This window comes from Ruditapes philippinarum, unplaced genomic scaffold (assembly GCF_026571515.1).
Source record: "Ruditapes philippinarum isolate M1 unplaced genomic scaffold, ASM2657151v2 ctg652_1_1_1_1, whole genome shotgun sequence".
NCBI lineage: Eukaryota > Metazoa > Mollusca > Bivalvia > Venerida > Veneridae > Ruditapes > Ruditapes philippinarum.
The window spans coordinates 330,663-357,796 of NW_026855528.1; the positions used below are offsets into that span (position 1 = coordinate 330,663).

The 27,134-nt window shown below is 32.7% G+C and overlaps 3 protein-coding genes across 5 annotated transcripts; 1 reads left to right on the plus strand and 2 right to left on the minus strand.

The window, feature by feature from the left end:
* The first annotated feature begins 125 nt into the window (after positions 1-125).
* On the plus strand, positions 126-6,649 carry LOC132743636 (uncharacterized). 2 transcript variants are annotated; one of them, XM_060732182.1, is made up of 6 exons: positions 126-324; positions 1,117-1,158; positions 1,660-1,962; positions 2,489-2,551; positions 3,285-3,360; positions 4,355-6,649. In XM_060732182.1, the coding sequence occupies exons 1-6, from the start codon at positions 270-272 to the stop codon at positions 4,881-4,883; spliced, it is 1,068 nt and encodes a 355-aa protein (XP_060588165.1). In that variant the 5' UTR covers positions 126-269; the 3' UTR covers positions 4,884-6,649. The 2 variants fall into 2 exon arrangements, with proteins under 2 accessions (XP_060588165.1, XP_060588166.1); XM_060732183.1 differs by lacking the exons at positions 126-324; positions 1,117-1,158 and adding an exon at positions 1,230-1,465.
* LOC132743638 (uncharacterized) lies at positions 6,017-7,484 on the minus strand. The gene is made up of 3 exons (XM_060732186.1): positions 7,247-7,484; positions 6,919-6,991; positions 6,017-6,575 (listed from the first exon to the last, which is right to left on the minus strand). Exons 1-3 carry the CDS (start codon positions 7,419-7,421, stop codon positions 6,017-6,019), a joined length of 807 nt encoding a protein of 268 aa, XP_060588169.1. The 5' UTR covers positions 7,422-7,484.
* A 5,916-nt stretch (positions 7,485-13,400) lies between these two features.
* On the minus strand, positions 13,401-24,137 carry LOC132743639 (sialomucin core protein 24-like). Of its 2 annotated transcripts, XM_060732187.1 has the most exons (4): positions 23,857-24,137; positions 19,014-19,208; positions 15,231-15,359; positions 13,401-14,354 (listed from the first exon to the last, which is right to left on the minus strand). In XM_060732187.1, the coding sequence occupies exons 1-4, from the start codon at positions 23,900-23,902 to the stop codon at positions 14,128-14,130; spliced, it is 597 nt and encodes a 198-aa protein (XP_060588170.1). In that variant the 5' UTR covers positions 23,903-24,137; the 3' UTR covers positions 13,401-14,127. The 2 variants fall into 2 exon arrangements, with proteins under 2 accessions (XP_060588170.1, XP_060588172.1); XM_060732189.1 differs by lacking the exons at positions 13,401-14,354; positions 15,231-15,359 and adding an exon at positions 17,262-17,961 and having other exon boundaries at positions 23,857-24,129.
* Positions 24,138-27,134: the final 2,997 nt, after the last annotated feature.

Below are 27,134 nucleotides of genomic sequence, written 5' to 3' on the forward strand. Positions count from 1 at the left end.
TGTCTATACTCACATATAGGAAAAGCATGAATCTGGAAGGAAATCTACTTTAAATTGTTAATGTAAAATATGTTTAAAAAACGTATCACATCACGATTTCAAACTATATTAAACTTCCTGAAACAGTTAAATATCAAGTGATTTAGATAAAGTGTAAAGGAAATGTTATTTAGACCGAATGTCTTGTTTGAAGTAGTTCAAACAATGACTTTCCTCATTAGTAATTGTACATTTCACAAAAGAAACAAATAGACGGGATTTTATAGAAAATGGGAAATTGTCGTATATTACTGTGTGCTGTTTGTCTTCTTTGGTTTTCAAGGAGTAAGTTTGAATATTATACGTGTATCTAAATATCAAAAGAATTTTAAAATATGTGTGGTAATTTATGATAATTTAGGAAAGTATGCTAATTAAATGGCGGATGAATATGTGTCCATTTCGTTTTTAATGTGATCAAGCAAATGTCATGTACTTTTTTAAATGAGTTGTGTTCTCTCTTTCTCGTTGTTGTAATTTTGTTGTGATTAACGTTTCCGAGGGGTCACACTTTATCCAGATTTTTAAACTTCACAACAACAGGTGTCAAGTGCTGTGTTGCAGCTGTAAGATGTTGCATTTTACTTCACTTCTATGTTGTTCCAACATTTTAAGGGTTGAAAATTGAGTACCCCTAAAACCGGTGCTAGCTATGGGGCTACACTTTTTCTTTATTCACCATGTACAGACTCAATGAAACCAAGTTTGCAATGTCCATGTATTTTTGTTGTGATTTATGATTCCTAGGGATCACACTTTATTCAGACTATATTTTTTAAAAAAAGGGTTGAACTAGGAACATATGAAGACTGAATAATCACCGATCACATTGCCTTTCAAATGAAGATATGCTTTAAACATGAGAAAATAGTTGACCATAAAAGACACACCCAAACAATGCTTGATTAAGCGACCGGTTCGACCCAATTTGGTGCTAATGTAAAGCAGACTCTATTTAGAATCTGCATGATTATTGTTCTGAAAGTTTAAACTTCATATAAACAATTTTACGATACTTACGGTTCTGACATCTTTTCATGTAGCTATGAAGTAATTATCAAGATAATTATCTTTCAGTAACTCACACGGAATCATTCTGCGGACAAAGCAAGCAACCCAGTATGTAACGTGATCATTTCATTTCTCTTAAAATATAGGTTTTTCGTACATTAACATCTTCAGAAACACGAAGAAACATTTTAAGCGCGAGGGCTTTTATCAGTACAATGTCTTCTGCAAATCTGCACAAAAATGTGCATTAGCTCCGGTCTTGCATAGATGTACATGTATATACATGTAACTGATTTGGTATTTCCGAGTTTCGTTATTTCTGGCTCTTATGATTAAATCGTTTTTTTTTTTTCATGTTTTTCACGTGCTAGTGCGATACCATTTGATATGTCTACCGGGGCTGTCATTGTTGTAGGTGAGTTGGTTTTACTTGGCGCCCTGAGTCACGCATATTTAAAGACGCGTGCTCGTGTGATTTTCCGTAAATGATGATTTCTTCTCCGGTAATGAACATCATTTTGACAACATATTTAAACATCATTTTGACAACATATCTCAATATAATAAAAAGGTTTGAAATATATATACAAAAAAATGTGTTCATTACAGTCGTAAATATCTGCACTGACTACACAGTGAGTGAAACCCATTATATCCTTATTGACACCAGAAATGTACCCGTGCTTCAACAAACATCGTGCAAATGCGTTATATCACCTGCTAGACAAATTATTACATTAGTTGTGCGGATAACAAATCACACTGGAGAAACGAATATAAAATTTCAAATAGCAAATATTTCTGTAACAGAAAAAGTTTTCCCTAAACACCGAATATCTGGGGATACAGAGCTATTATTATCTACTGATTCAAGTTTTAACGGAGGTGGTGTTTGTCTTGGCGTTTACACTGGTATGTATGTAAAACTTTTTTTTTTAAGAAATGTACCTTTTGGTGAAACTTCATACTGTTTTAGAAGTTCAGAATAATACTCTAAAAAAATCGTCTTAATAAGATTTTGTTTTTATTGACGTTTTATTGCATTATAATACAAAACCAATTGAATGACTGCTACTATTAAATGCTTTTGTTTTTTAAATGTCATGGATCTTATTTTTCGGAAATATGTTTATCTAAAATTAATGTAATATATAAAGAAAATGTTTTTCAACAAGAATTATGGGAAGTTTTTGTAACTTGTTTATATATTTGTGTTCTTCAAACTAAAGATCAATGACAAAAGTGAATTTGATGGACTATTTTTGACACATTGACGCGAGACAATCACAATTATTGTGAAACGTTTACAGGATAAACATATTTAAACTGAAACTAATATTTTTATCTCATCCTTGAAGTTATTGGTCTTAAACTATTAACCTTTATGTATGACAATATTCCATATATTAAATGTTTGACAACTATTGCTGTTTTATAGTTAATGGGACATTGTTCAACATTATGTGTACGAAATCAGCAAGACAGGCATCAACATCACAAGGTATTGTAACACAACCATTTATCTTTACTACATTTCTAATATCTTTTCAACACATTTCAACAGTCATTGATAACGCTATTAAAAGAATGTTAACACAATTTTTTTTTGGTTTTATATCATAAATATGATGCTCAAATTAAGATTTATCAATTTTGTAAGTTCCAAAAAGCATTATTTATAAAGATATTACCGAATTTAACATTTCATGTAAATAATGGGAGGTAATAAAAAATATTTTCTATAAAGTCTATGTCAAATTTTTCAATAATTATTACCTGAAAGCATATATATTTTAATAATTACATATAACATGTTAAAAATATTTGCAGTACATATGTTACATATTCTTCGATGTTTGAAAATTGTTTTATAAGCATAATTATAAACATATATATAATTTCACTTAAGTGTAGTATACAACCTCAATTACAACATAAAGAAGGAAATAGCCAAAAAAGTAGTTGAGTAATTTAATTTAACTAGTTTTCTTTAAACGCTTTTAGCTTTCGTTATTTCGTTAAAAAAGCCAACAAACAAATGACATTAAAAAAGAGAATAAATAAATAAAATAAATAAAGAAAAATAATTCAAAAAAAAAATTAACGTGATTTAAGATGTTTCTTTCAAAGAATTGATGTCAACATTCAACAATGGTTTGCATTACCATTAAACAAGTCAGTAAACGAGAGGTATGAACGGGATAATGTTTGTTTTTTTTTTTTGTATTTTTCAGGTCTTATAGTGTCTGTAATATTTGGGGTCGTATGTTTCCTAGTCATCGTTTTCATCAGCGCTATTTACTTCAAAAGGTATCTTTACGTCATGTTATATATAAGTATCGTTAAAGCGGCCTTAAACTTTTCTCCAGGCCAAATATGTTATGGTTAGATAAATCGTTTCATATAATTGTCAAATCAAAAGAATAAAGGTGAAAAAGAAATCTGCAGTTGTTAAAGCACATAAACAAAAAGAGAATTCATTGACACCCTGATTAAGTTACTGAAATACTTAGCTTGAAACATCACGGAATTGTTTTTTCCAACAAAAAATAAAGATGAAAGCCGTTTTAAATATCACCTAAATACGGAGTATGAGTGGTTTTATAAAACATTTTAAACGTATGAACTATGTAAAAAACATCTGGAAACAAAGTGATCCCTCGGAAGCATTAATCACAACAAAATAACATAAGAATTGCAGACTCGGTTGTAAGTTTTGCTCTAAAAAAATAAAATATCATGAGCAATGAAAGACAATTGTAATCTAAGAACCATTTGAGACTTCAGTTATCGTCCACCTAATATTTCCTTTATAATCAATGTGCTTCAACGCTTTAGGCTTCGCCTTCGGTAGTTAATTTGTATTTGACTGCATGTGATACTCAGTTCCCTATTTGTTGTATTTGTTTATCTTTACTGTATTTCTTCATAATAAGCATCTGTTAAACTACCTTACAGTAAAACATAATTTGCAAAAATATGTACTAGAATTGTATTAAATTGAACTAATGTAATATATGTACCGTTTAATCTTTGATTGAGAAAGAGCAATACTTTCAGTTATTGAAAATAAGAACATTATAAACAACTATAGCTAAAATACAAATGTATTTCAAAAAGATTATTTCTAATATTCCTATGCCCGTATTGGATTTATAACATAGTTATAACTCATACAAAAACTCATACTTGGATATTGTTAGTAATTCTTTAACTTCCATTTGTTGTCTTTAAAATCTAACATATACTTCTGGAGTCATGGAAGAGGCTTGAGACGAGTTTGATATTGTATTATTTATTGTAGACGCAGAGCGGAAACAAAAACAAACTCCACTACAGGTCACTGTACAAGCACAAGAGTAGAGAGTGAAAATCGTTTGATAGAAAATTCTGTTAATGATAGGAATCCGACTTGTATGATAGGATCTAGCGAACATAATAATGTTCAGTACAACAAGCAGAATGAGGAGACAGTAGCAAGTCATTATGATAGTATCCAGGAATCAACAACAGACGGAAATCTCTCTTCAGAAAACCCAACAAATCATGTTGCGCTGTACGACCATGCCATATGCCATTCACAAGGCCAAGCAATTGCTGATCTCTCAAACAATAAAACACCAATTAAAAATATTGAGGACCAACAAAAATGGCCAGGTTTAGAGGCTAAGGATGACACAGTTTATGACAGTACAAAAGCTATGCCTACTCAACAGGCAATCGTTCATAATGATTACGATCATTTGAATGATGTTTGCCTTACTGGGAAGAGTCTAACATATGATACTGTTATGAAGGTATCCAAGGAGCCTCAGACAATAACGCCAAACTAAAAATACTCAGAATCTTGAGACTCAGTAATACGTCTACCATCAGATCACCGCTGTGTGTTCGAATCCTTACATGGAATTTGGAGTTTTTAATGTGATGAAACAATCCAACCAGCCCACAGAACGTCGGTGGTTCTACTCAAGTGTCCATCTATTCGTGCCTGCCTAAAATAATGCACGGTAGGGCACCTGATGTCTTCTTCCATCAGCAGAGCTAGAAAGTCGCCATATGATCTATAATGTGTGAGTGCGACGTCAACCCGAACTAATAAAAGCATCAGGTCAAATAAATGTGAATTTATCAAACAATTAAGAAATATTTGATAGTATTGCTGATGTAGATAAAATGGACAGACACAGTGAAGTGAAATACTAATGCTGTGCCGCTTAAACAAGTCATGAATTTCATCATTTCTGTACTATTGAATTATTGAAACCAGAAATGTTAAAGATATGTATAATACTTTTGAAAGCATAACGAACAGTTGCAAAAATAAATGGTAAAGATGATATATTAAAAACAAATGAAAACTGTGCTAATTACCTTTAAAAAAACGTATGAATTGTTTTGTGAATAAGCGGCATATACACACCCTTGTGCTGTTTTGGGAAGTTGTTTCTATGCACATGTTATTATGATTCTTTTTTTATTTCATGTTATAATTCATTATGTCGCATATATTCATAATCTGGTAAGAGTTTACTTGCGAATAGTACTTTCACCGTCTTCATCAATACACTTTCTGTTATTGATTTGTCACACATTATATTGTATTATCGTTTCTGCTTAACGATTCAAATCAGGGTGTTTAATTTATTCATTGATTATTGTAATTATTCATAAAATCATGACGATAGGTTATTTGCTATTAAGTAAGAGAACGCGTCTTGCCTTCCGCATGTGCATCACAAGGTGTATTTTATTACTTAAATACTTGATTGAATCAATTAGAGATTAAAGTTTTCAAATATATTGATCAGATGATTTCTTAATATCCAAATTTTATTTCAATTCTGTTTTTCAAAAATCACTCCGAAAATTGATTTATAATGTTATTTTTTAATTGGAGATATTATCATTATAGTTAGAATGTATACTTGTATTACATTTCAAAACATGTTGTCTAAGACGTTTATCACCTAACGTTTGCTATGTGATAACCAGGTTCATCCCCACTTTCACTACACTCACTTTGTCTTTTACCACCCCTTTCTATCGTATGGTAGGCTTCCAAAACTTCCTCCCTCTTCAATGTCCCTGGATTTAAATGATGATAATCGTTTACCCCTATGATAAGAGTAGCCTGACTTTTTTCTAAATTGTCATACATGCTATCCCTGGCTATCAACTTTTGTTTTTGAACTATCCCCTTGTTAGTATGCGCCGCAATCATATCATTATTACCAACATCTGTTTTATCTCTGTCTATTGTGAGGCAACTAGAGTAGTCGTAGTCATCATCTAGTGTGGCTTGTATACGATGTTTATTGTCAGCTTCACAAGAGGGAATTTCATAATAGCTTGCCCGATTGTCGGCATCAAATTTATCTATGTAATTATATTCATGTTCAGTCTGAGGTCTGTTTGAATGAATTGCAACTCCGTGATCCCCTGACATATAAATAGATTTCTCATAAAGTCTGCCTTTGCTACCGTTTTGTGCACGGGGTTGTGTTGTATCCTGAATCCATCTCCTGTTATGTATAGAGAGAAAAATGTTTGAATGATATTTTTGTTTAAATAAAATATAGGAATATATGAAAGATTGTTTCGTATAATTGTTATGCATAAATCGTTATGCCTTAATTACATGCTTTAATTTCTTTTCCAGACCAAAAGGCTGATAAATAGCACATATACACGTATATCATGAATGTCTATCATGAAATGAAATTGATTAATACCCTGGTCGAAATTTGACATTTAATCTTTCTAAACAATAGTTTACATGTTGGATTCATTTCAGTTCAGATAAAATTTCAAACAGACGTAAAAATCTAAACAGTAACAGCTTTGCTTTATTTAATTTTAACTTACTTTTTGAGGCAAACAATAACACATACCACAATAACCAAACAAACAAGACCACATATTGAACCAACTAATGGGTCTGAAAAGAAATGTTTTAAGATGTGTACTAGCATAACATTTTGGTATCTGTAACTAGTATGATGTCGAAAGCTTGTACATTTACTTTTACTGATACAATGAATAGAAGTTGACTCAAGCATATTCGATATTTGAAATTGCTTATAAAGTTAATACAATGACATTATAGAAGCTTACATATAAATATATCATTCAAATACTTATTGTACTCTAAGTCGTAACAAAAGAAAGAATTCGCATCTGATGAAAAACATACAGATAAATGATTTTCTTGAAGAGTCCGTTTGTCCTGTCGTTGAAACTGTTGAGTTGCCATATGTTGTTGAAGATTTAGGCGAAGAGAATGCGCTAGTTTCTATGGAGTCAGATGTTGTGGATATTCCTGATGTGAAAGTGCTAATCTTTGTTGATGTAAATAGTATGTTTCTCATACAACTTATGCTAAACGACGATGCTAAAGAACAAAAAATGGAATAAAATAGTATTGTCTTATTCATTTGTCAAAATATACAATTATAAACTTGCTTAAAAAGCTGGCATTCTTCACGTATCTCACTGATTTACGCAAACATTAATAACTTGATTATAGTACTTTATTGATTGTTTTCTGCTACAAGTACTAGAAAACAATCTTCATTGAAATCATTGGAATAATTTGGAACTGTCCGAACTGTTATTTGTGTAACGACGCTGGCAGAACGTCATAAAACTCATAATGAGCCTTGCAATATGCAAAATCTAAAGGTGGTGAATTAAAATATCGGAAAGTATCCCATATATAAGGGCATAAACCACTCTCTGTTGTCAGCTTGCTTTCCACCGACAGGATTTGTGTGACTTAAAACGTTACACCTGCAAACCTAACAACCCCAGGTATGCCTAGACCCTACCTAACCGTATGATTTAAATCCATCGTATTCAGTTCTATATAAAGATGTTTAAGTAGCATATATAATTCTTAACATTAAAAACCAGACTTAATATTGTCACAGTAAATGCACAATTAGCGTCATTTAGTCATAGTCTATTAATGGGCTGTGGTGTTCACTATTTCGTCATCAGATTGATAATAAGTTAGCATTTATTTATACATGAGGACGAGTATTGGTGCCTGTAAGATTTGGCTAGTGTACCAGAAAATCTGTTTTTGGGTATCTGTGTCGGCGTGAAACATATCCTTACTTTTTATAAACGATGCTATACTCGTAATGCAATAAAACTACACATAGATAACATTTTTGAAACTATTACAATAGTATATTTAATTCTTAGGCACCTTAAATTTATTTCAATTTTTCATGGTATTAAGAAATTTATAACAAAATATTTGTTTGTTTTTTTTTCAAATTTATTATCTGATTATTTGAAATTAATTGTCAGAGAAAATAGATTTCATGCATTTCTTCTTTACATTTAAAAGAAGTATCCGTTACTATACCTGAATCGCTATCGCTGCAGTATCTGCCTACGACACATATATCTGCAATATGATAAGATCTACTGTATTTAAACTTGCAAAAAGTTGAGAAATCGGATTGAATTTCAATGTTCACAGAAAAAGAACTTTCGTTTGTTTGCAAAGACCTTATCCTTTCTGAATCATTTTCAAGCCAAGTATATACCTGCTTGTCTGTTATAAGGACACATAGGAAAAGTATGTCCCTTTTGAACCATTAAAACAGAAAAAAGCTATGTATTCGAAATTCAAAAGACTGAAAACATCTTCTGTCAAATTTGGCATTGGCATTTTTGTTCTGCAAATTTCCTAAATTACCTCATAAAACCTAAGGCAAATCCTTTTAAAATATACTGGTTTTATGACACTTTGAATGCATAGGGAAATATGTTATATAAATAGACTAATAGACTATATATGACTTTCCAAAAGACATTTGCTGACATATGGATTTCTAATCATTTATCATTTTACGTAAAATTTAAGGCTTATAGTCGTTCTTAAACAATCTAGATTTTAAATGTATTAAGTTTTTAATCATTCCGAACATAAGGTAAGAAAATAATATGGTTGTTTTGATATTTTTTAAAAACAGCAAATACGTAGTTACTTACCGAGATGTATTAATCCAAGTAAGGAACATACCATGATGATTGTGTTTGCCATAGATATAATTTTAATGATATATCCTCAAACAAACATGCAATTGCTTGAGTTTATGTGCATATTAGAAGTACGGATAGATATATTTAAACCCGTATGATTGATATTAGTAATTATATATTTCCGGTTTTACTTACTATAATTTATATCGGAAACAAACTTTGATAAATGATAAATATTAGATGTGAACATACTATACATGTCGTACATTCGTGCTAATATGTCATCTCTCTATTGAATACCAAGAATTGCTGTGTTGTTGCTGTTGTTGTTTTTCTAATTGTTATAATGATAGTTAGTCAGTGAGTCCCTTCTAACTTGATTTGAATTTATTAATTTTTATCTAGTAGTTACTTGTTGGGCACATTTACGCCTTCGGTTTATCATATCAGAGCCTATTCGCATAATCGTGATATAGATAGTTGTGCATGCCTTAAAGCGGTCTTAATTTTTTCTAAAGGTGTAGATAAATCAATTGATGTAATTGTCAAATCAAATCGAGTCAAATCGAAATAATTCTGGTGAAAAATGAATAAAAAGAATTCATGTGAAAAATAAAATGTGTCGTCGATTAAATACATAACAGTAAGAAAATGTCTCGATACCTCTAATCAACCGGTCCCCACTCTATATGTAAATAAGCAAAGCAGTGTAGGAGCACATTTGTCTCGGAGCACATTTGTCTCACGAAGTGTGACCGATGCGTTTGTAAACATTCATATTTGCGGCAAATTGGAAATGAGACAGATGTGTTCGACACACAATAGAAAGGACACTCGAAGCACATTTGTCTCACATTTTTCCATAAAATTCTTAAAAGGTAATAATTATGCCCGTCCGTTTACCGGCAACCAGCCATTGTTCAGTGTTTTCTGTATTTATTAAACCGTTTTTAGGTCACTTCCGGTCAGTTAAAAACTTCCTGCCTCTGCATAGGAGTCATATATTAAATTAAAGAATATCCCTGTTCTGCATGTCACAATGAAAATTTCTACAAGTGCAGCATCCAGAACCTAAACACATATGCAGCAAGTCTATTGTTATCATACGTTTATTTTCAATGCTTAAAGTTTTAAAATGATTTATGGCACTAGAAATATTCTTAGCAAAAACAAGGTAGTATCTACGGTGGCATAAAGGGGACATACAATTTTCTTATTTATTACGTGCGCACACGATAGCTTTTACGTGGCCACGCGATACTATTACGTGCGCACGCGATAGCTATGACGTGCGCATGCGGATATGTATTCCGCATTTGGACACTGACCGGGATCCTCGCAAAGTTCGATGAATAGTTAGATGCCCCGTGTATATGTCGAACCTACAGCGGTTAGGGACAAGTGTTTTTTTTTTAATCAATCGGCCACGGAGGCCCTTAAATGATCTATGGAAGAAAATAAGAAGACCATTACACACGTATTTTGTTTTCATCAGAAATATATGTATGTAAAAATCGCCATTTTCCAAGAATTGCGGCTTTCAGATCCGCCATTGAAAAAGCACTTACAACATGTATGAGTTCCTAAAAAAATCCGGGTAATGCCATAATTATGGAATATCGGACGACTCAGAATCGTGCGAGACGCGACATTCCGATGAGACACGAAGCGAGGCACGATCTTGTAACACGAGATCTCGCAATGTCGAATTATCCCGTACCACGAGATTTCAGAAATGAATAAATTTTTACTTCTAGAGCAAGTATTAATTTATTAATATTCAAATAATGATTTCTGAGGAGTTTAGATGCTTGTAATCTAAAGAAATTCGCGATAAATGTGAAATAATGCGTCATAAAAATGTAGTATTTTGACTTCAATACAAAATTCTAAATCACTTCAACTGTACAAACTGCAAAAAAGCAGCAGATGAAAAATGCTTTAGGTAATTAGCCAATGAGTAATTTTTTTGGAGCTATAAAAGTATACCAAAAATACAAAGCTTTTAAGGTATACAAATAAAAGCATTTCTCAGGCATAATGTGCCTTTAAGTGATTTTATATAGACTATAAAGGGAATACTACTTAGCGGCATATGACCTGGAATCAATTTCTTGTCTCGCGTCGACTATCTAGATGCGAAGCGAGATGCGAGATTTCGGCAAGATGCGAAACGAGTCACGATATTGTATCATTCAATATCAACCGATTACGGTATTCCGTTTGGACATAAGTAACATTTTGACTCCCTGAACAGCTATGCGCAATGGCACAAAGGTGAAATTGAGATGGTACGATGATTAAAACACGATGACACGATGGTGAAATCACGATGATGCGATGACACGATAGAGAAAATAATATCGCGTTTTCATCATCATGTCATCGCAGTTTCATCATATCGTACCATCGTATTTTCGCTATCGTTACATCGTCTTTCACCATAGTATCATCACGTTTTCATCATCGAACCTTCGTTGTTTCACCATCGTACAATCGTTGTTTCACCATCGTACAGTCGTTGTTTCACGTTCGTACCATTATGTTTTCACCATCGCACTATCGCGTTTTCATCAACGTAACATCGTGCCACCGCGCTGTCACCATTGTACCATCGTGAACGGGATTTAGTTTGTTTCAATGTACGCCTTCAGGTTAAGCCAATCAATAACTTGAATTAGAAATATTATGATTAATAGTTCACTTTAGGTTTTTATAAAGAAAGCATAAGCGGTTTAAACCTATTAATGATTACACTTGACATGAGGTCAAACGGCGAACCTCGATTCTAAAAAAGAATTTCTGCCGTGGGAATAATGTGACAAATAATTCATAAAAAAATGACATGAGACAAATGTGCTTTCTTGTTCCTTAAAAACACATGAGACAAATGTGCTTTCTTGTCCCTTAAAAAACTTGATCGGAGCACATTTGTCACACAAATGAGTTTTTTGGGGTAGACATTTGAGGTCCCATTTGTCTCATGTGGGACAAATGCGACCGCATTGGTCTTACGTAAGACAAATGTGCTCCGAGACAAATGTGCTCCTACAAAGCAGACGATTCGTTTCCTAGAAGCAAACGTCACTGAATATCTATCTATAAAAAAACTCAAGATATGATAAAGTTACTGAAATACTTAGTTTGAAACAAAATATAACTGTCTGTTTTTTTTCCAACAAAATAAATGAATAAATAAAAAGTAAAATTAAAAGCTGTAGGCCACTTTCATCCTGTAGCGTATGTGCGTTCACATTACCGGGCACTGTACGTGTAGTGGTGTAGTGAATAATTAAATGATCAGTGTGAATCTTCGTTCTACTTTTAATTGGCTAAAAAAGGCTTATTTTGAATTCATTCACTGTACATGTATTGTTTATTCTATGCGGACTTAATACACTCGTGTAAAGAATTAATTGGTGTTACTAGTGTTATTTATTTCAATGGGTATTCGTATTGTCGAAATAAGATATAGCTTTTTAATCGAGAGCAACTAAAGCAAAAAAGTAAAAATAAAAACCGCATTTGCGATATAGCTAAAAATGCAGTACTGAATACCAATAATGGTAGTTTTTGAATTTTGAAGTTTGAATTAATAATACAAGAACTGAATTTTTATATATATTCAGAAATTGTACCAATCTTAAGAGAATATTGCATTGAAATTTTCATGCAAAATTGGAAATGGTAGCAGTACAAAAGTGGAATGATACAAAGAAATCAACTTAAAACATGCCGTAAAATTATCAACCCCTCGTTGTATTTGATAGTTCATAATATACTAGTTCTTTTTGCAAACGTATAACAAAGAAGCCATGAATGTTCTCCCTTGCCGTACAACTAATTGCTTTGTACCCGATTGCACTCTAAGAATGATGTAAAGTAATTGGAAAGAACTGGGATAAAGTAAAGTAAGGGGACGTAACTACAGACTACTTGGACAACCACTTCTTTCATGTGTCCTTGTGTATCTGAGCTTGACAATTTCCCGTTAATTCCTTATAAAACTTTACTTTAGTGTTATTGTACGTAAACGCTTTTATAAATGGCGGTTTTAATAAGAAACTTTGACTGGTCGTATGTTTCGTCGGTTTACTGTTGTTACTGCAATGTTTGTTTCGGTTCTTGTTGGCTCCATTCTTCTTGGTTCGCAAAAAGACATCAAAGGACAGAGACATAGTATATAATATGTAGAAAGACAACATGTCTAAACAAAATGTAAGGATGGTTTATTAGATTTTAGTTATGAAACAAACAAGCAAAAAAAAAACAAACAGACAAAACCTGTAAAAATATGGTAAGAAAGGCGAAGAGAATTTATTATGTTTTCGTTCTACATTTTAGTACAAACGCAATAAATGTTATTGCACCTTTTGTTTGCGTTTTACGCGAAGAAGATGAATAATGATAATAAAAATAACTCTTTCATAACCATGAATCTACAACATAAAAGGCCAAGGTCAGTATGCATATCTTTAATTAATAAAATAATACTAAAACGAAGGACAGACAAGTTTTTTTTTCAGACGCCACACGACAAGTTACACCTGTAAAGTCTGACCAATATGTAAACCATTTATTGTTTTAATATTGAAATCATTGAAAAATAATGGAGTGGTTCAAAGTTCAAAGCACAGTGATTCTGTTATACAAATTCAGAAAGGTTTGTGTTAAGCCCAATGTGGCCTATAAATGGTTGAACCTGTCAGTTCTTATACCAGCAGACGACTTTTCTCAAAACAGTATGGATTCAGATTTATACTGTTGGGTGATACATGATATGGGAGATTGTGTCGGCGTGGCCGAGTGGTTAACGCGTCGGACTGTCACGGCTTAGTACTGGTTGGTTCCAGGAACGGATTCGAGAGTGTTTCAAAACAATCTTACTAAAATAAATTAGTACATTGTATTAAGTATTATGTTTGTTCTCTATATAGACTAGATTTGTTATATCGATGATATGATATCTGTATAAAAAAGTATGAGATATAGATGATATCACGATCCTTATATTCAAAATGAAAACGGATTATTGTTTGCTTTCACTTCATAACAGAAGTCTAAGTCTTTAGTGAATTAGGGTCTCTCTGCCTTTGGTTTATTCCGAATAATGTAACACCTGTAAGCGATAATAATTATCGCTGCTAGCGTTATCCCCAGGGCTATACCACCACCGAACGAACCACCATCGAAGCCGTGTTTAGGTTTTGGAGTAGGTTGATTGGGAGCTGATGTTGATTTTGTCGTTTGGGTGCTTGTCATAGTTGGCATACTTCCTGTGACAGTAACGGCCGATGTAGCTTCTACAATCAAAATACAGTTGTTTTTTATTCAAGATCACAAGTCCTGATAATCACACGTACTATATGTTGAAGTCATTATAAAATAAATCATTTAGGAATACAAAAAAACAAAATGATGATTTATCTTGTTATCTGAAATCTTAACCATTGCAATGTCAATTTACTATTTTTATTAAGGACTTAAAGATATGGCCAATATTCACATAGACTTCAACATAACGTTTTACCAATATATATGTCATTACGGGTATTTGTCTCTTTTCTTTTATTATGAATGGATTCTGATTATACTAGTATCTCAATAAGAAATGAGAAATATCAATTATTTTTCAAGAAAATGACATGTTAAGCAATTTGAAGAGGGATGTATTCCATATTAACTTAAAACATTTTTTCCTTCATATTCAAAAGGCCTTACTTTTCTGCATGCAAACAAGACAGACATTTTCAAACAATGGGATCAAATGACGGGAGCGGTGGACTAGTGGTGGTTAACTTAAGGTGTCTGCTTCTCAACCCAGGAATCATGGGTTTGAGCCCTAATTGGGTCACGACCATGTTTCTTCATACGACACCAGTACTAAGCTGACTCGAAAGTGATTAATATAAGTTGCAAGAACTTGTTTCGTAATGGAGCTTGAATAAATACGTTTAAACCAAGCTAGATGATATCAAATTACATGTCAGCATGAAAATATTTATTCTTTTCGTATGCAACTTTGTTATCTTTTATATGTAAAGAATGGGAACCAAACATCCACAATATCATCAATTAAAAGGACATTGGTGTTATTACAGGGGCTTGGTCGGAGACGGGCTACAGAGTCTAAAGTGTTGGGGATTATAAAATTCACGAGATATTAAATATGTATTTACCTGTGGTTTCCATTGTTACCATGGTGACATTAGAAGTAGTCATGGTGTTTGTAGTCATGGTGTTGGTAGTCATGGTATGGTCAGTAATCATAGTTATCGGTGAAGTTACGGTCATAGTTGTGTTGGTCACTAGGAAATTAAAATAACATAAGAACTACTTTCTCGTGAAAAACAAATTTTCAAACCTACTTAAACTGTAATAAAACAAAACGTCCATTTAATTGTTATTATTCGGATAAAGCTTTTTTGGCGACACACAAAAGTGGATATCAAATACGCAGGTGGCAGTATCGTATCAGTATCAGAAAAAAAATCGATAGAATATTGATATTCGTTGGACTTGAATTAGGTAAGATGTGGAATTCTAGTTCTTTTTATTGATCTTAATGAATGATGCAGCGAAATCCTGCTGCAAAGCGCCTCAGTTGCCGAAACGACGATTTCCCGTGTTCCACATTGTTTGGCAAATGAACATATAGTAGGCTTTCCACCTTTCTATAACTATAATTTTGATAGTGGATTTTTTTTCATATATAATTTTATCAGTGGTTTTGTATTTGGTATCTTATAGTAAGCCTTAGAGTGTTGAATTATTTTTTTCAGGGTTGTAGCAGGGGTCCAGGGGCAGGGTGCGGTGGGGTGTCCAAACACTGATACTGCCACCTGTGATCAAATATATACGAATATGAATGCACGTGCTGCGGTATAAGTATTGTGAAAATCAACGAAATCTTGTAACTACGGTGTCCCGTTTGGGTCATCACAGTGTATGTGAATAGACAATGAAATTACAGTTGAAACTGCCTAATTATGCGACACTTAATCGTGAAATGAAATACATATATAGGGTGTTTAAAGCAAAGTTTTTCCCAAATGTCACTTTTTCATGAATAATACTTTTTTACATATTTCCAAATTCTCTAGCATTGCAATTATGAAACTGTAATGAATTTATGAAATTCCGGTGTTTAATCTAGAAAATGGCGTATACTTTGCAAAACATCTAAAAGACAACAAAATCATGGTAGAACGATTTTTTCAAACTATCGTTTAAACATGATTTGTAATAGATATATGTGAAACTTAATCTGTCAACATTAACAATTCATATATATACTGTTTTTTATTCTATTTATTTGGTTTAACTTTTATTGATCTATGAAGAATATTGTATGGCGGTCCGATGAGGTTGTTAACTGGTGCAAGAAATAGTATAAGGAAGAAAATCAGAACAGTCTTTTTTTGTTACCTGTTATAGTTTCAAAAATTAAAAGTTACTTATTGGCCAATTACCTAGACCATCTTTTGTTTCTTTTGCTTTTATTTTGCAATTAGCACCTATTAAGTTATCTATTAATTTTTATTGGACGTCAAATTATTACTTTGTTTACATTTTGCTACTATAAAGACAGATAATTTCAAATTCAGCGCTACTTTCTGTTGATGATATGTATCATTAATTCACTAAAAACATTAAAAAAACATTATGAAACTAATGATTGCCGTTTTTTTAGAAGGAAATTTGTCTTTTTTTAGACATAAAAAATAGGATAAAAAAGGGATAAAAAGTGCGATCCCTCGAAAGCATTAATCACAACAAAATTGCATGAAATTGCAGACTCGGTTTGACTAAGTCTGTGCATGAGCGATAATGAACATGTGCAACATCCCTCACGCCTTCTAGCACCGGCTTAAGCGGTATTTAATTTTCAACACTTAAAGGTGATGGAATCAATTATCCCGAAGGACAAAAAAAAAGAATGAACACTGAAATGAAGTACGGGGCAAATTTTACAGCTGCCACACGGCATTTGACACCTGCTGTTGTGAAGAGTCTTTAAACTAGTCTAAAAGAAGACACTCTGTTTTTTTCTTGCATTTTCAATACAAAAATTAGATTACACTGCGTGGAGGACATGTGCAATATTTTCATGAAATACGAAGGAACGAGTAAAACGTAACAGTTTGTGTTCAAGAGTAATGACGTCATAAATTTAGATTGGTAATATCAAAATAAAAATTGTATAAACCTAGAGATTTCTATATATTTTTACAACGATGTAAGCAAATACATAAATTGTGCATATTGTGTACTACGGAAAATAAACGTTCAATTTCTAAAATAGTTCCACAACAGCAATCATATATTTTTAAATTTATATTTGAAATTGTTAGATACAATTCGTCGTTATCTTTTAATAATTTATTGCCAAAAACGTCATAAAATGTGCATGTTGCATTTACGTGTATGCAACAATTAAGCATAACAAATAATATTTCAATTGTCATCATCATATCAAATAAATATAACATCGAATTAAACACACAACTTTCAATAAAATACGTTTATACAAACAAAAACGAACGTTTAAACATTAGTTCTGTAACACAGTCATTGGTTACACGATATCGCATGTTTGACGTGTGTTTTCTGCATTCATACATCATTTGTCCATGAAAGTCACGATAGGCCATGTTTACAGTCACCACAATTAAAGCTATTACATTGTTCTGTATCCACCTTGGCGCCGACTTGCATATACTCTGTACACCACAAAGATGATTATACAAAGTCCAATTCCTAACGCAATACCCCCGCCAAATGATCCACCATCAAATCCTTTTTGTGGTGCGGGTGTAGGGTTGCCTGGAGGTAGTGTGGTTACAATAGGGACTATTGTAGCAGGTGTTGTTGGTTCGAGCGTAATAATGGTTACGGGAATGGCTGACCCTGCAAAACAGTAATGCGATCACAGTAATAATCTGGAAAATTGAAAGCAATTGAAGGACGGTTTGTCCCGATCTTTGTTTAAAGATACAGGAGCAACATTGTAGATTTGTGTTTTATATAAACTAGCTCGAGACAAAAAGTAATATTTAAGACCATCATTTTATCTCTAATTTCATGCATCACATTTAGTGTTTTGCAGTGTCACTTTCGGGTAGATACATGTAATCAATGGACTTGTATATCACACATCTTAAAGCTTCTACGAAATAATAACAACAAAATGGGTGTGAACCTTGTCTTTAGGAACTTAAGTTTAAACATTGCTCTGCAGCGGAAACAGATTCCTCACATGCGACAAGTGCAGACGAAGGTCATCGTCTGCATCATGCACGTGGTAATTATATAGGCTGACACACGATCATCAATATTACCCTTAGCAATACCTTAAATGGAGTTGCCCGTCTTTCAATCTGGACAAACCATTTTTCACTTTTAGGGGACGTTTTACTGACTGAATAGCGCCATGCAGTGCATATTATGATCAGACGGCACGGATGTACTGATTGGCCTTGGTCTGCAATGGTCGCATGGGTAACCTTAGTTGCACCAGCAGAAGTTAACGCATTATTGTCAAACCAAGTAACTTAGTTTGATGAAATCCAAATCCGTATAAAGTGTTTTTTACTTGTGGATTGCACAATCGGTCGATGTTATCTTTCACAACCTCAAAAGAAAACCATAGGATACATGTGAATTCATTAACAGAATGATCTGTTGAAGTAAAATCTGTTGTTTTTTCTCTCTTGTAGACAGCTGTTTGCTTTAGAAAGTTTTTATATCAAATATGTGGATATGCATATCATGTAGAGGAGGTTACATAATCTTTCAATCATGCCAAATATCAAATACATCATCAGCAACAAGGAGAAAAGAATATGGTATGATATCTTTCTTATTAATACAAAGAATGCATAATTTTGTTTTCTTTTGTTACGAAAGAAACCTATAGACATATTTGTGGACAACATTTTAAGCATATCCCGGGGACTTACCCGGTGTTGATGTAATTGGTCCAATGGTTGGTGCCGTGTCTGTTTTTCCTGAAGCCGGTGGCATAGACGCTGCTGACACTGTCTGGCCTGTAGCTGGGTTTATTGTGGCAGCTCCTCCAGTTGTCATGGGAATTAAAGTCACATTTATTGCCAAATCATTGCCATCCTCTAAGTCTAGGGCTGGGGCAGCTCGAACTGAAATAACACGGTACATAGTACTAACTTCTTTTGTATAATTAACATTATTACCTCGGTGTATAGAAAAATGGCTAATGTATAAAGAGATGTAACATTAATCTATATTTAATGAGGATCCATCCGTCTGTTAAAAAACAAAAGGTAGCTTTCGCTATCGCATACTGGCCGAAGACATGCTATAAGACATATTCTAAAAGGGTTGATTTTGAAGCAAGATGTAGTGATAATTAACCTCTGTGAAATATAGCCAAAGAGATTAATTCTGAAACGAAAAAATGTCACTGTTCCGCGGGCAATGAGAAGCTTAAAGTAACCTGAAACAATAACTGAAAAAGGTTTGTAAGCTACATTAAGCCAGCTTAGTGTATGCCTTTCAAGCCGCCTCTACATGCTAAGGTCTAGAGAGAATAGTACTCAAAAATATATTGATAGTTATTGATTGTTCTAGCAAATTTTGTATATTGAATGGTATTTTTTCCTAACTCTGATAAAACCATTAAATATTCCGATTTATTCCCTGTTTAATCTTTTGATATCAACATTAACGTAGTACAATCAGGCATTAGTATACAGTACGTGAAAATCCTTTGTTATGCAGAAAGAGATATGCAAAATATAATTAAGAAATATACTCAAAAATAAATATTACTATACATTGTCCGATTTGAGTGAAAGGCTTTGCAAACATTTTCAATATCGATCATTTTTCACAATTGGAATATTTATTCTGGAAATACAAAGTGATCCAATGAACTGAAATTTTGCACATAAGTTACTTTTCTAGTCCTACACGAAATGGAATATTTATCTCGAACAAATATTTCCAGTCCCATCATTGTCAAAAAATCTCAGTGGAGTCCCTTTAACTACTACATGTCGTACATTTATTTTTATCCCAGGAAAACATGATAACCTTTCAACTTTTACATTTGGCAATTCAACAAACTGACCACGTGAACATTTTAATTGAATAATCTTATCTCTCATAAATTTGCAGACCGAGGACATTTTGTATACATGCCATTTAGAAACTGCATTTTAATATTACAATTTAAAAGACAGGATAAGGACAGCAAAAAAAATGCAGGTTTAAATATGTTTTTTATCAGTGATAACTTTTAATAAAGCATTTCTTTGCAATAATTTTCACAAAAAATAGATGGAATGTTTATTCTTGCATATCAGACTGGCGTTTCCGTGAGTTTTACCCATGCCGGAAATTTCATCTGGCATGGGGGGGGGGGGGGGTGCCAGGTGTGTCGCGTGCTGTACAATAGCACGCTTAGGATGGCGTCATTTTACCGTTATGAATGAAGTTGTAATTCATACGCTGTTGTAAGAAAGTAGTTACTGTTGCAATGATATAAATTTCCTTTGAATTTAAAGATAAAAATTTAAAATATAATGGAATATGGTAGAATATGCAAGAAAAAATATCTGACATATGTGTGCGGTTCGGATCGGAATATTCGTCCCTCGGTCACTCGCTCATGGGCGGGTCACCTCGGGACGGATATTCCGATCCGAACCGCAAAATATGACAGATATTTTTAAACTTGTAGTGGAAATATTGTATATTCCGTACAGAATGTTTCATGTGTCATACCCATGTTTATTGCATTAAGATTGACTTCGCATGGCACTTTATTTACATGATAAAAAGGCCATCAACAATAACACATTTGATATTTATATATGATAGAGATATTATATCAAATAAGCCGAAAGTCAAAATTGTAATAATGCATGATTGGCGACTTTTATAAGTTGGAATAGCCGGTGCTAGGGGACACGATCGGTAGCTTGCATTTCCCATAAACATTTCAATTATGCCGTCTGGATCATTCTTTAAGGATACGTTATTTGAGATTAGCAGAGAATAGAATCCTTAACGTAATGTGACAACATATTCAAAACTATCTCAAATACATGCATTCACTAAAGACAACTGTTTTGAGATACATGTGCTTACCTTTCGTCACTAGATTACACACATTTTAAGATAACAAGAAATATGTAAATTAAGAAAATCAGGAAAATATCCCTCGGGAGAATGAAAACAAAGGTTATTTTGTGAAATTTGTAGACTCGGTTTGAGTCTGTTCATGAGAGATAATCGAAATTACAAAATCTGTCAAGCCCCCCCCCCCCCCCAGCACCGGCTTAAGCAGCATTCACTGTTCAACGGCATTATTGATCTCGGAGGATATAACAATATTCATAGTTCTAGAATTGTATGTGTATTTACATTCCGTGTGACACATTATAGCTTTTTTATCTTTTAACCACAATATATGTATATGTACATCATTAAAATTGTTTCTTTTAAATTGCTTGGTTTCCTCAAATATATAAATAAATAAATAAATAAATAAATAAATAAATAAATAAATAAAAATATAACTTTTTTTAAGAGTATAAAGTAAACACGTTTCATTGATAGCCGATCCCTAGTTAGCAAGTAGGGTAGGATATCTCTGTATGTACATGTAAGTTGTACCCATGTACATACCAGTACAATCTCGTTATAGATAATGTCTATATGGGAGTAAATCGTATTTTATCATGTTTATTTTTGATAACAACTTAAAACTATGCTGATATCATCCATGTATAATGATGTAAAACATGTTTGGCTGAAAGTAGAAATACAAATTTACACTTTAACAATGAAATGATATTAAATTGTAGTATTTTCATTGATATATAAAGATATAAAACATGTTTGACTGAAACTAGAAACAGATATTTACACTTTAACAATGAAAAAACAGAAGAAGATTTAATTGTAATATGAATATGATAAAATGAATGATATCAAAATTTGAGAGAAGTTTTGAAATAATAGTAAACGATTCTCTGTGTAACTAAAGCATATTCATAATTTACAAACTGTATGTAGTATTTCATTATTAGTATTTTTTGAGCTGGTAAAAAATCGGGTTTTTTTACAGAAATAAAGTGATTCTAGATTATCGTTCTCCTAGAAGTTAATTAACCTCAGAATAATTTGGTCCGTAGTTTAACTGCCTCTCAAAAGTGTTATGTCTATGATTATGTTTTCCGTGATTCGAGCATTTCAAATGGTGGCCATTTAAATGTTGAACACTGTTTTGAATCTACTGTGTATATGATATCATAAAGCTGAGAGACACTTCTAACACAGGTTTAACCTACCTAAATTCCTTCTAGGGAAACACTAATATTATAAAAATGGTTATAAGCCGGAAGCAGATTTGAGCCGTGTCATGACAAAACCAACATAGTGCGTTAGCGACCAGCATCCACGCAGGCTGGTCTGGATCCATGCTGTTCGCTTACAAACCCTATATCAAGTAGAGAAACTGATAGCGAACAGCATGGATCCTGGTCAGACTGTGCGGATGCGCATGCTGGTCTGGATCCATGCTGGCCGCAAACGCACTATATGTTGGTTTTGTCATGACGCGGCTCATTATGTACATACATGATGCCGGTATATCAATAACGCTCGCTTTCTTTGGTTCCAATAAAATCAAGAGTACATTGTTTGCTATGACTTGGAAACGGGCTATACAGTAACTGACCCGAAAATTTAACAATTTTGTGAAAAATGTCATTGTATTCATCTGTTCATTGAAGTGGAATTTGTAGGAATGTTAGTTTCTACACTAGAAAAGTATGTGAGCATTTTTTTAATTTATTTTATGCATTATTTTTTTGGAATTAGCATGTAAAAAGGAAATCTTTGAATTATTAAATCATTCACATGCAATTTCGAAAATGCGCGCGCCATCAGCTGCACCAGATAGGTCATTCAAAATAAGTCGTGTAAATTTGCGCACATTTTCTAAATACTAGATATATACTTTAAATATTGCTCATAAATGTAAAATCTTTAAAAGTACATACACTTCATTTACAATGTAACATTACATTTTATTTTAATTTACATTTGCGGATGAGTTGATTTGGTCCGTTCGTAAGGGAAGCGAGCGGTGCAACCGTGGGCGCTACCGGAAATAAATCCTAATGCGGGAATAAGTCCGGATGAACATGACACAGAATTGTGTACGTTACTAAGTGATATACATTTAACTATAATGTTCATGTACTTTATATATTTGATCTATACGTCAGAGATGTGTGTAGATATATCCCTTCATTCTAGAATGTATTCAATGATAATTGCTGTGATAAATCATCATTATCATGTTGTTATTATATTTTGTAATGATTCTTGCGATTTTTGTACAGCTATGTTAAACTATTTAAAAGATTTTTCACTATTTTTGTAATCTGATTACAATCGAATTTACAAGCAAAACATATGAGAAAAAATATGTTGTAAATTTGAACGATAACGATTCCCTAGGTGTTGCGTTCAGAATGTCTTTCATTGTACGAATGTTTAATTCATAAAGATGCAATAGATATATATGTAACTTTATTACCAGTTGTAAGTCGATCATGTCAACTTCTTTCTGATTTATCTTCATCTTCATAACAAATGTTTTTTGTTTTTTGTTGTTTTTTTTTCAAAATTTATTCCTGTGTTGGGCTACATTTTTTTTCTTTGGTTTCTTTTTTTCTTTTATTTATTTTTAGTTTTACAATTCTTTTCTACCTAGTATGAATGAATACCTAATATAAAAAAGAAACAAACCTGTATTCCCAACGCACAAAATCAGTATCACCGCCAGATATTTCATACTTTCTGTTCTATTGAATAATTGTTTCTGATCAATTTATTTAAAATATACTATCGTCTTCACGAATAACACAGATTTACTGAAAATTTTAGTATTTTAATTTAAAGTTATAGACACGTCCGTAACCATGTAATTTCACAATAATTTGATCAGGGCAGTAGTTTATAGAACATTATCACCATCACGGGTTCAGGGATAGTTGATCAAAGTTCGTCTGTCTGTCTGTACGTACGTTTGAAATATCATCCCAATGATGAGTAGGTTTAACCTTTATGATGATAGATAAATGTGAAAATGAAACAGGTGAATATCTCCTGATAACATTTCAATGACAGTGTCCATATTGTTTACATTTTATTTTAAACATTCTACGTTGCTATTGCTCGTGTAAATGTGATAACGGCAATAAGTATTACTATATTTTACCTATTTTTAATATTTATTTTTTTAGAAAAAAAATCAGGACGGTAGAAGATTTCCTTATAGAATGATAATAATTATAGTCAACAGGTGAAAATTGAAGTGAAATTTCTATTTTCTAAGTTACAAAAATATTGAGTAGGTTTTTCACCTTCTAGAATCCATTTTGCACTTGATCTTGTTAGTGCTCTTCCTAATTTCTTCTGTCTTATTTCAAAAAAGTTCTTTCTTTCCTTTTTTTCTTCTAGCAAGGTTAAATCACTTGAATTTTGGAGTGTTGAAATGTCTCACTGGCAGTTTCTCTGTAGACCGAACATCGCCATCTGACACACCAGATACAATACTCAATATCATATTATCACTAATACTCTTTTCCTTTCTCATATAATCCGTCTGTGGTATGATTTGCCTGTGTCCTTATAAGCTAGTCCCAATTTAGATATTATTTACTGGTCAGCAGCATCCCTTCTCTACCAATTCTTAGTCAAAACTGTTCCTATATATCTTATAGTTCCTTATAACTGCTCTTTCCTAATAAATGACACATAACATGTATTTGTTGTAACAAGTATTCACAGACAACGCACTTGCTAAGTGTAGTCGTCAACGATTATAAAGAAGTATTGCGTAGATGAAGTGTTAAAACCTTTGCCTTTGGTGGTTTGAAATAAAATTGATACATGTATACGGAACTATTAAATACACCTATAAATTCAGGACAGTGCGTGAAAATGTCTTAGACTAGACAATCTCAAAGTTTCAATTCAGAACCACTATACTAAATTTTTTTTAAAGTTTTCTCTACCGGTTTTGGTTTGGTGCCTTCTAGGCCCACTGCTGTTGTGGCTGAATTGTGTCGGGGCTGCGTAATATGAACGTCGTCTTTGACTTGTTGATCTTTGTTCTCATTTTACCAATGTATGTCATTCATTTTTAACTATCCAACTTTGTCAAGTCTATTTCAGCAAAATCCCTACCAAGTGTAGGATTATATGTTCATGATGTTGTTTTTCGTGGATTAATATAGAACTTGGAAGACCACGACATGTTAAATGAAAAATAAAATGTATAAATAAACAAATTTGGACTTCAAAATATTAACTAATCCAGTGTTACGCAACTGTATTCAACAAAGTACCAATTTATACTCGTATTATCCCAAATCTACAATCATACTTGTGATCGAGCTTTCGTTACTAAAAAGGTTAAGAAATCGAAACTGATTCATAATTATATAAGCTATACGCTGAATGGAAAAGGCGTACATAGCTAACCGAGACAAAAACTTACCATTCTAATTAAATTTGGAATCAATTACCTTTTCTGGTGATTCTTATAACTGTTACAACAAAATATGCCATTTATTTGCAAAATAGAAAAACTGTATTGCACCACTTATGCCTGAGGATATGTCATTCGCAGCGTATACATGTCCGCTAGATATTTTGTAAGGACCAGTTTGAATATTGGTTCCCGAACCCAAACCTGTAATCTTTAATGAATAGTGTATAGGATAAGATAAGCTAAGTTAAGATAAGATTATCTTTATATATAGTCGGTTACAATAAACATAATAACACTAGCTATCTAAGATAAATAAGCACATATTGATAAAAAAACTGATTACAAGCACATATTACATAACAATACAACAGAATATAATTCATTTTAAATACACTTAACTTATTAAGAGAAATTAAAACAAAAATGGAGGGATCAGTCATGGTTCAGTACCAACCGAAGACTGACCCAAAGACCAACAGGCTGCTTGAGCATATATCAGTAGTAGCAATCTGATATATATTCAGCCATGAAATTAGGACTATGAAATAACATATACATGCATCAATATATTAGTTTGAAACGTTTGTGTGGCAGTCGCTGAACTTGGCCTGGCCTAAAATATGAACTTAGACGATGTGGGGTAAGATTATGAGGAAAAATTGTGCCAGACATTAAAAAAACGATTTAAAAGCTGTAATCACCAAAATCAAATTTGGGAAGATGATTAGCAGCTACCACACACGTACACACACACACACACACACACACACAGAAAAACAAAACACATTTGACATGGCAGAAAGCTATCCCAGCAGGAGCTATAGTCTACCTTAGGACCTTTTTTATAACTTTCTTTGAAACGCAAAATTTTCTCAATTTTTATCTTAGGACCGACTTAATTAAGACTTAAATTATATAGGACTCTCCATGGAACGCAGCCCTGAATCCGCCATAATCTAAGCTCGTTCGTAAGGCTATTCTAGACCTTGGTGGCTTCGTAGCGGAAGCTTTCCTGACCATTAGTTTCTGTATTTACTCTTAGAGTTGTGTCAGATAAGCCATAGGCATTAAGTTTCAAAACAACAAAGTCGCGTGGCAGACAAAATTGCCTTAGACATGTCCATAAGTATATTGCTGCTTTATACTCACGCCTATCCGAGACATTTTCCCAGTCTTCTTTTAGCCGCAATTAGAAATTAGTTTGAAAGAACCTGTAAAAGTTTATAGTAGTACCAAGGTGGTATCACTAAATTTTCTGACGAAACTGAGTGAACATGAATTTAAAAATATGATAAATATACTCAGATATATGTACCTGATATACTATACTGTACAGTAGCGTTTAAATTGAATTTTATAGTATTATTGCAGTTTATAGGAATATATTTCATTAAAGAATAATACATATTTATAATATTCATTATGTAAATACAGTTTCAATTTATTTGCAAAATTTTTATAATCTTCCTTTACGAAGTATAGTATAAAGCTCTTGCGGGTAATTAATATTCTCTTTTTCGTAGTTTAA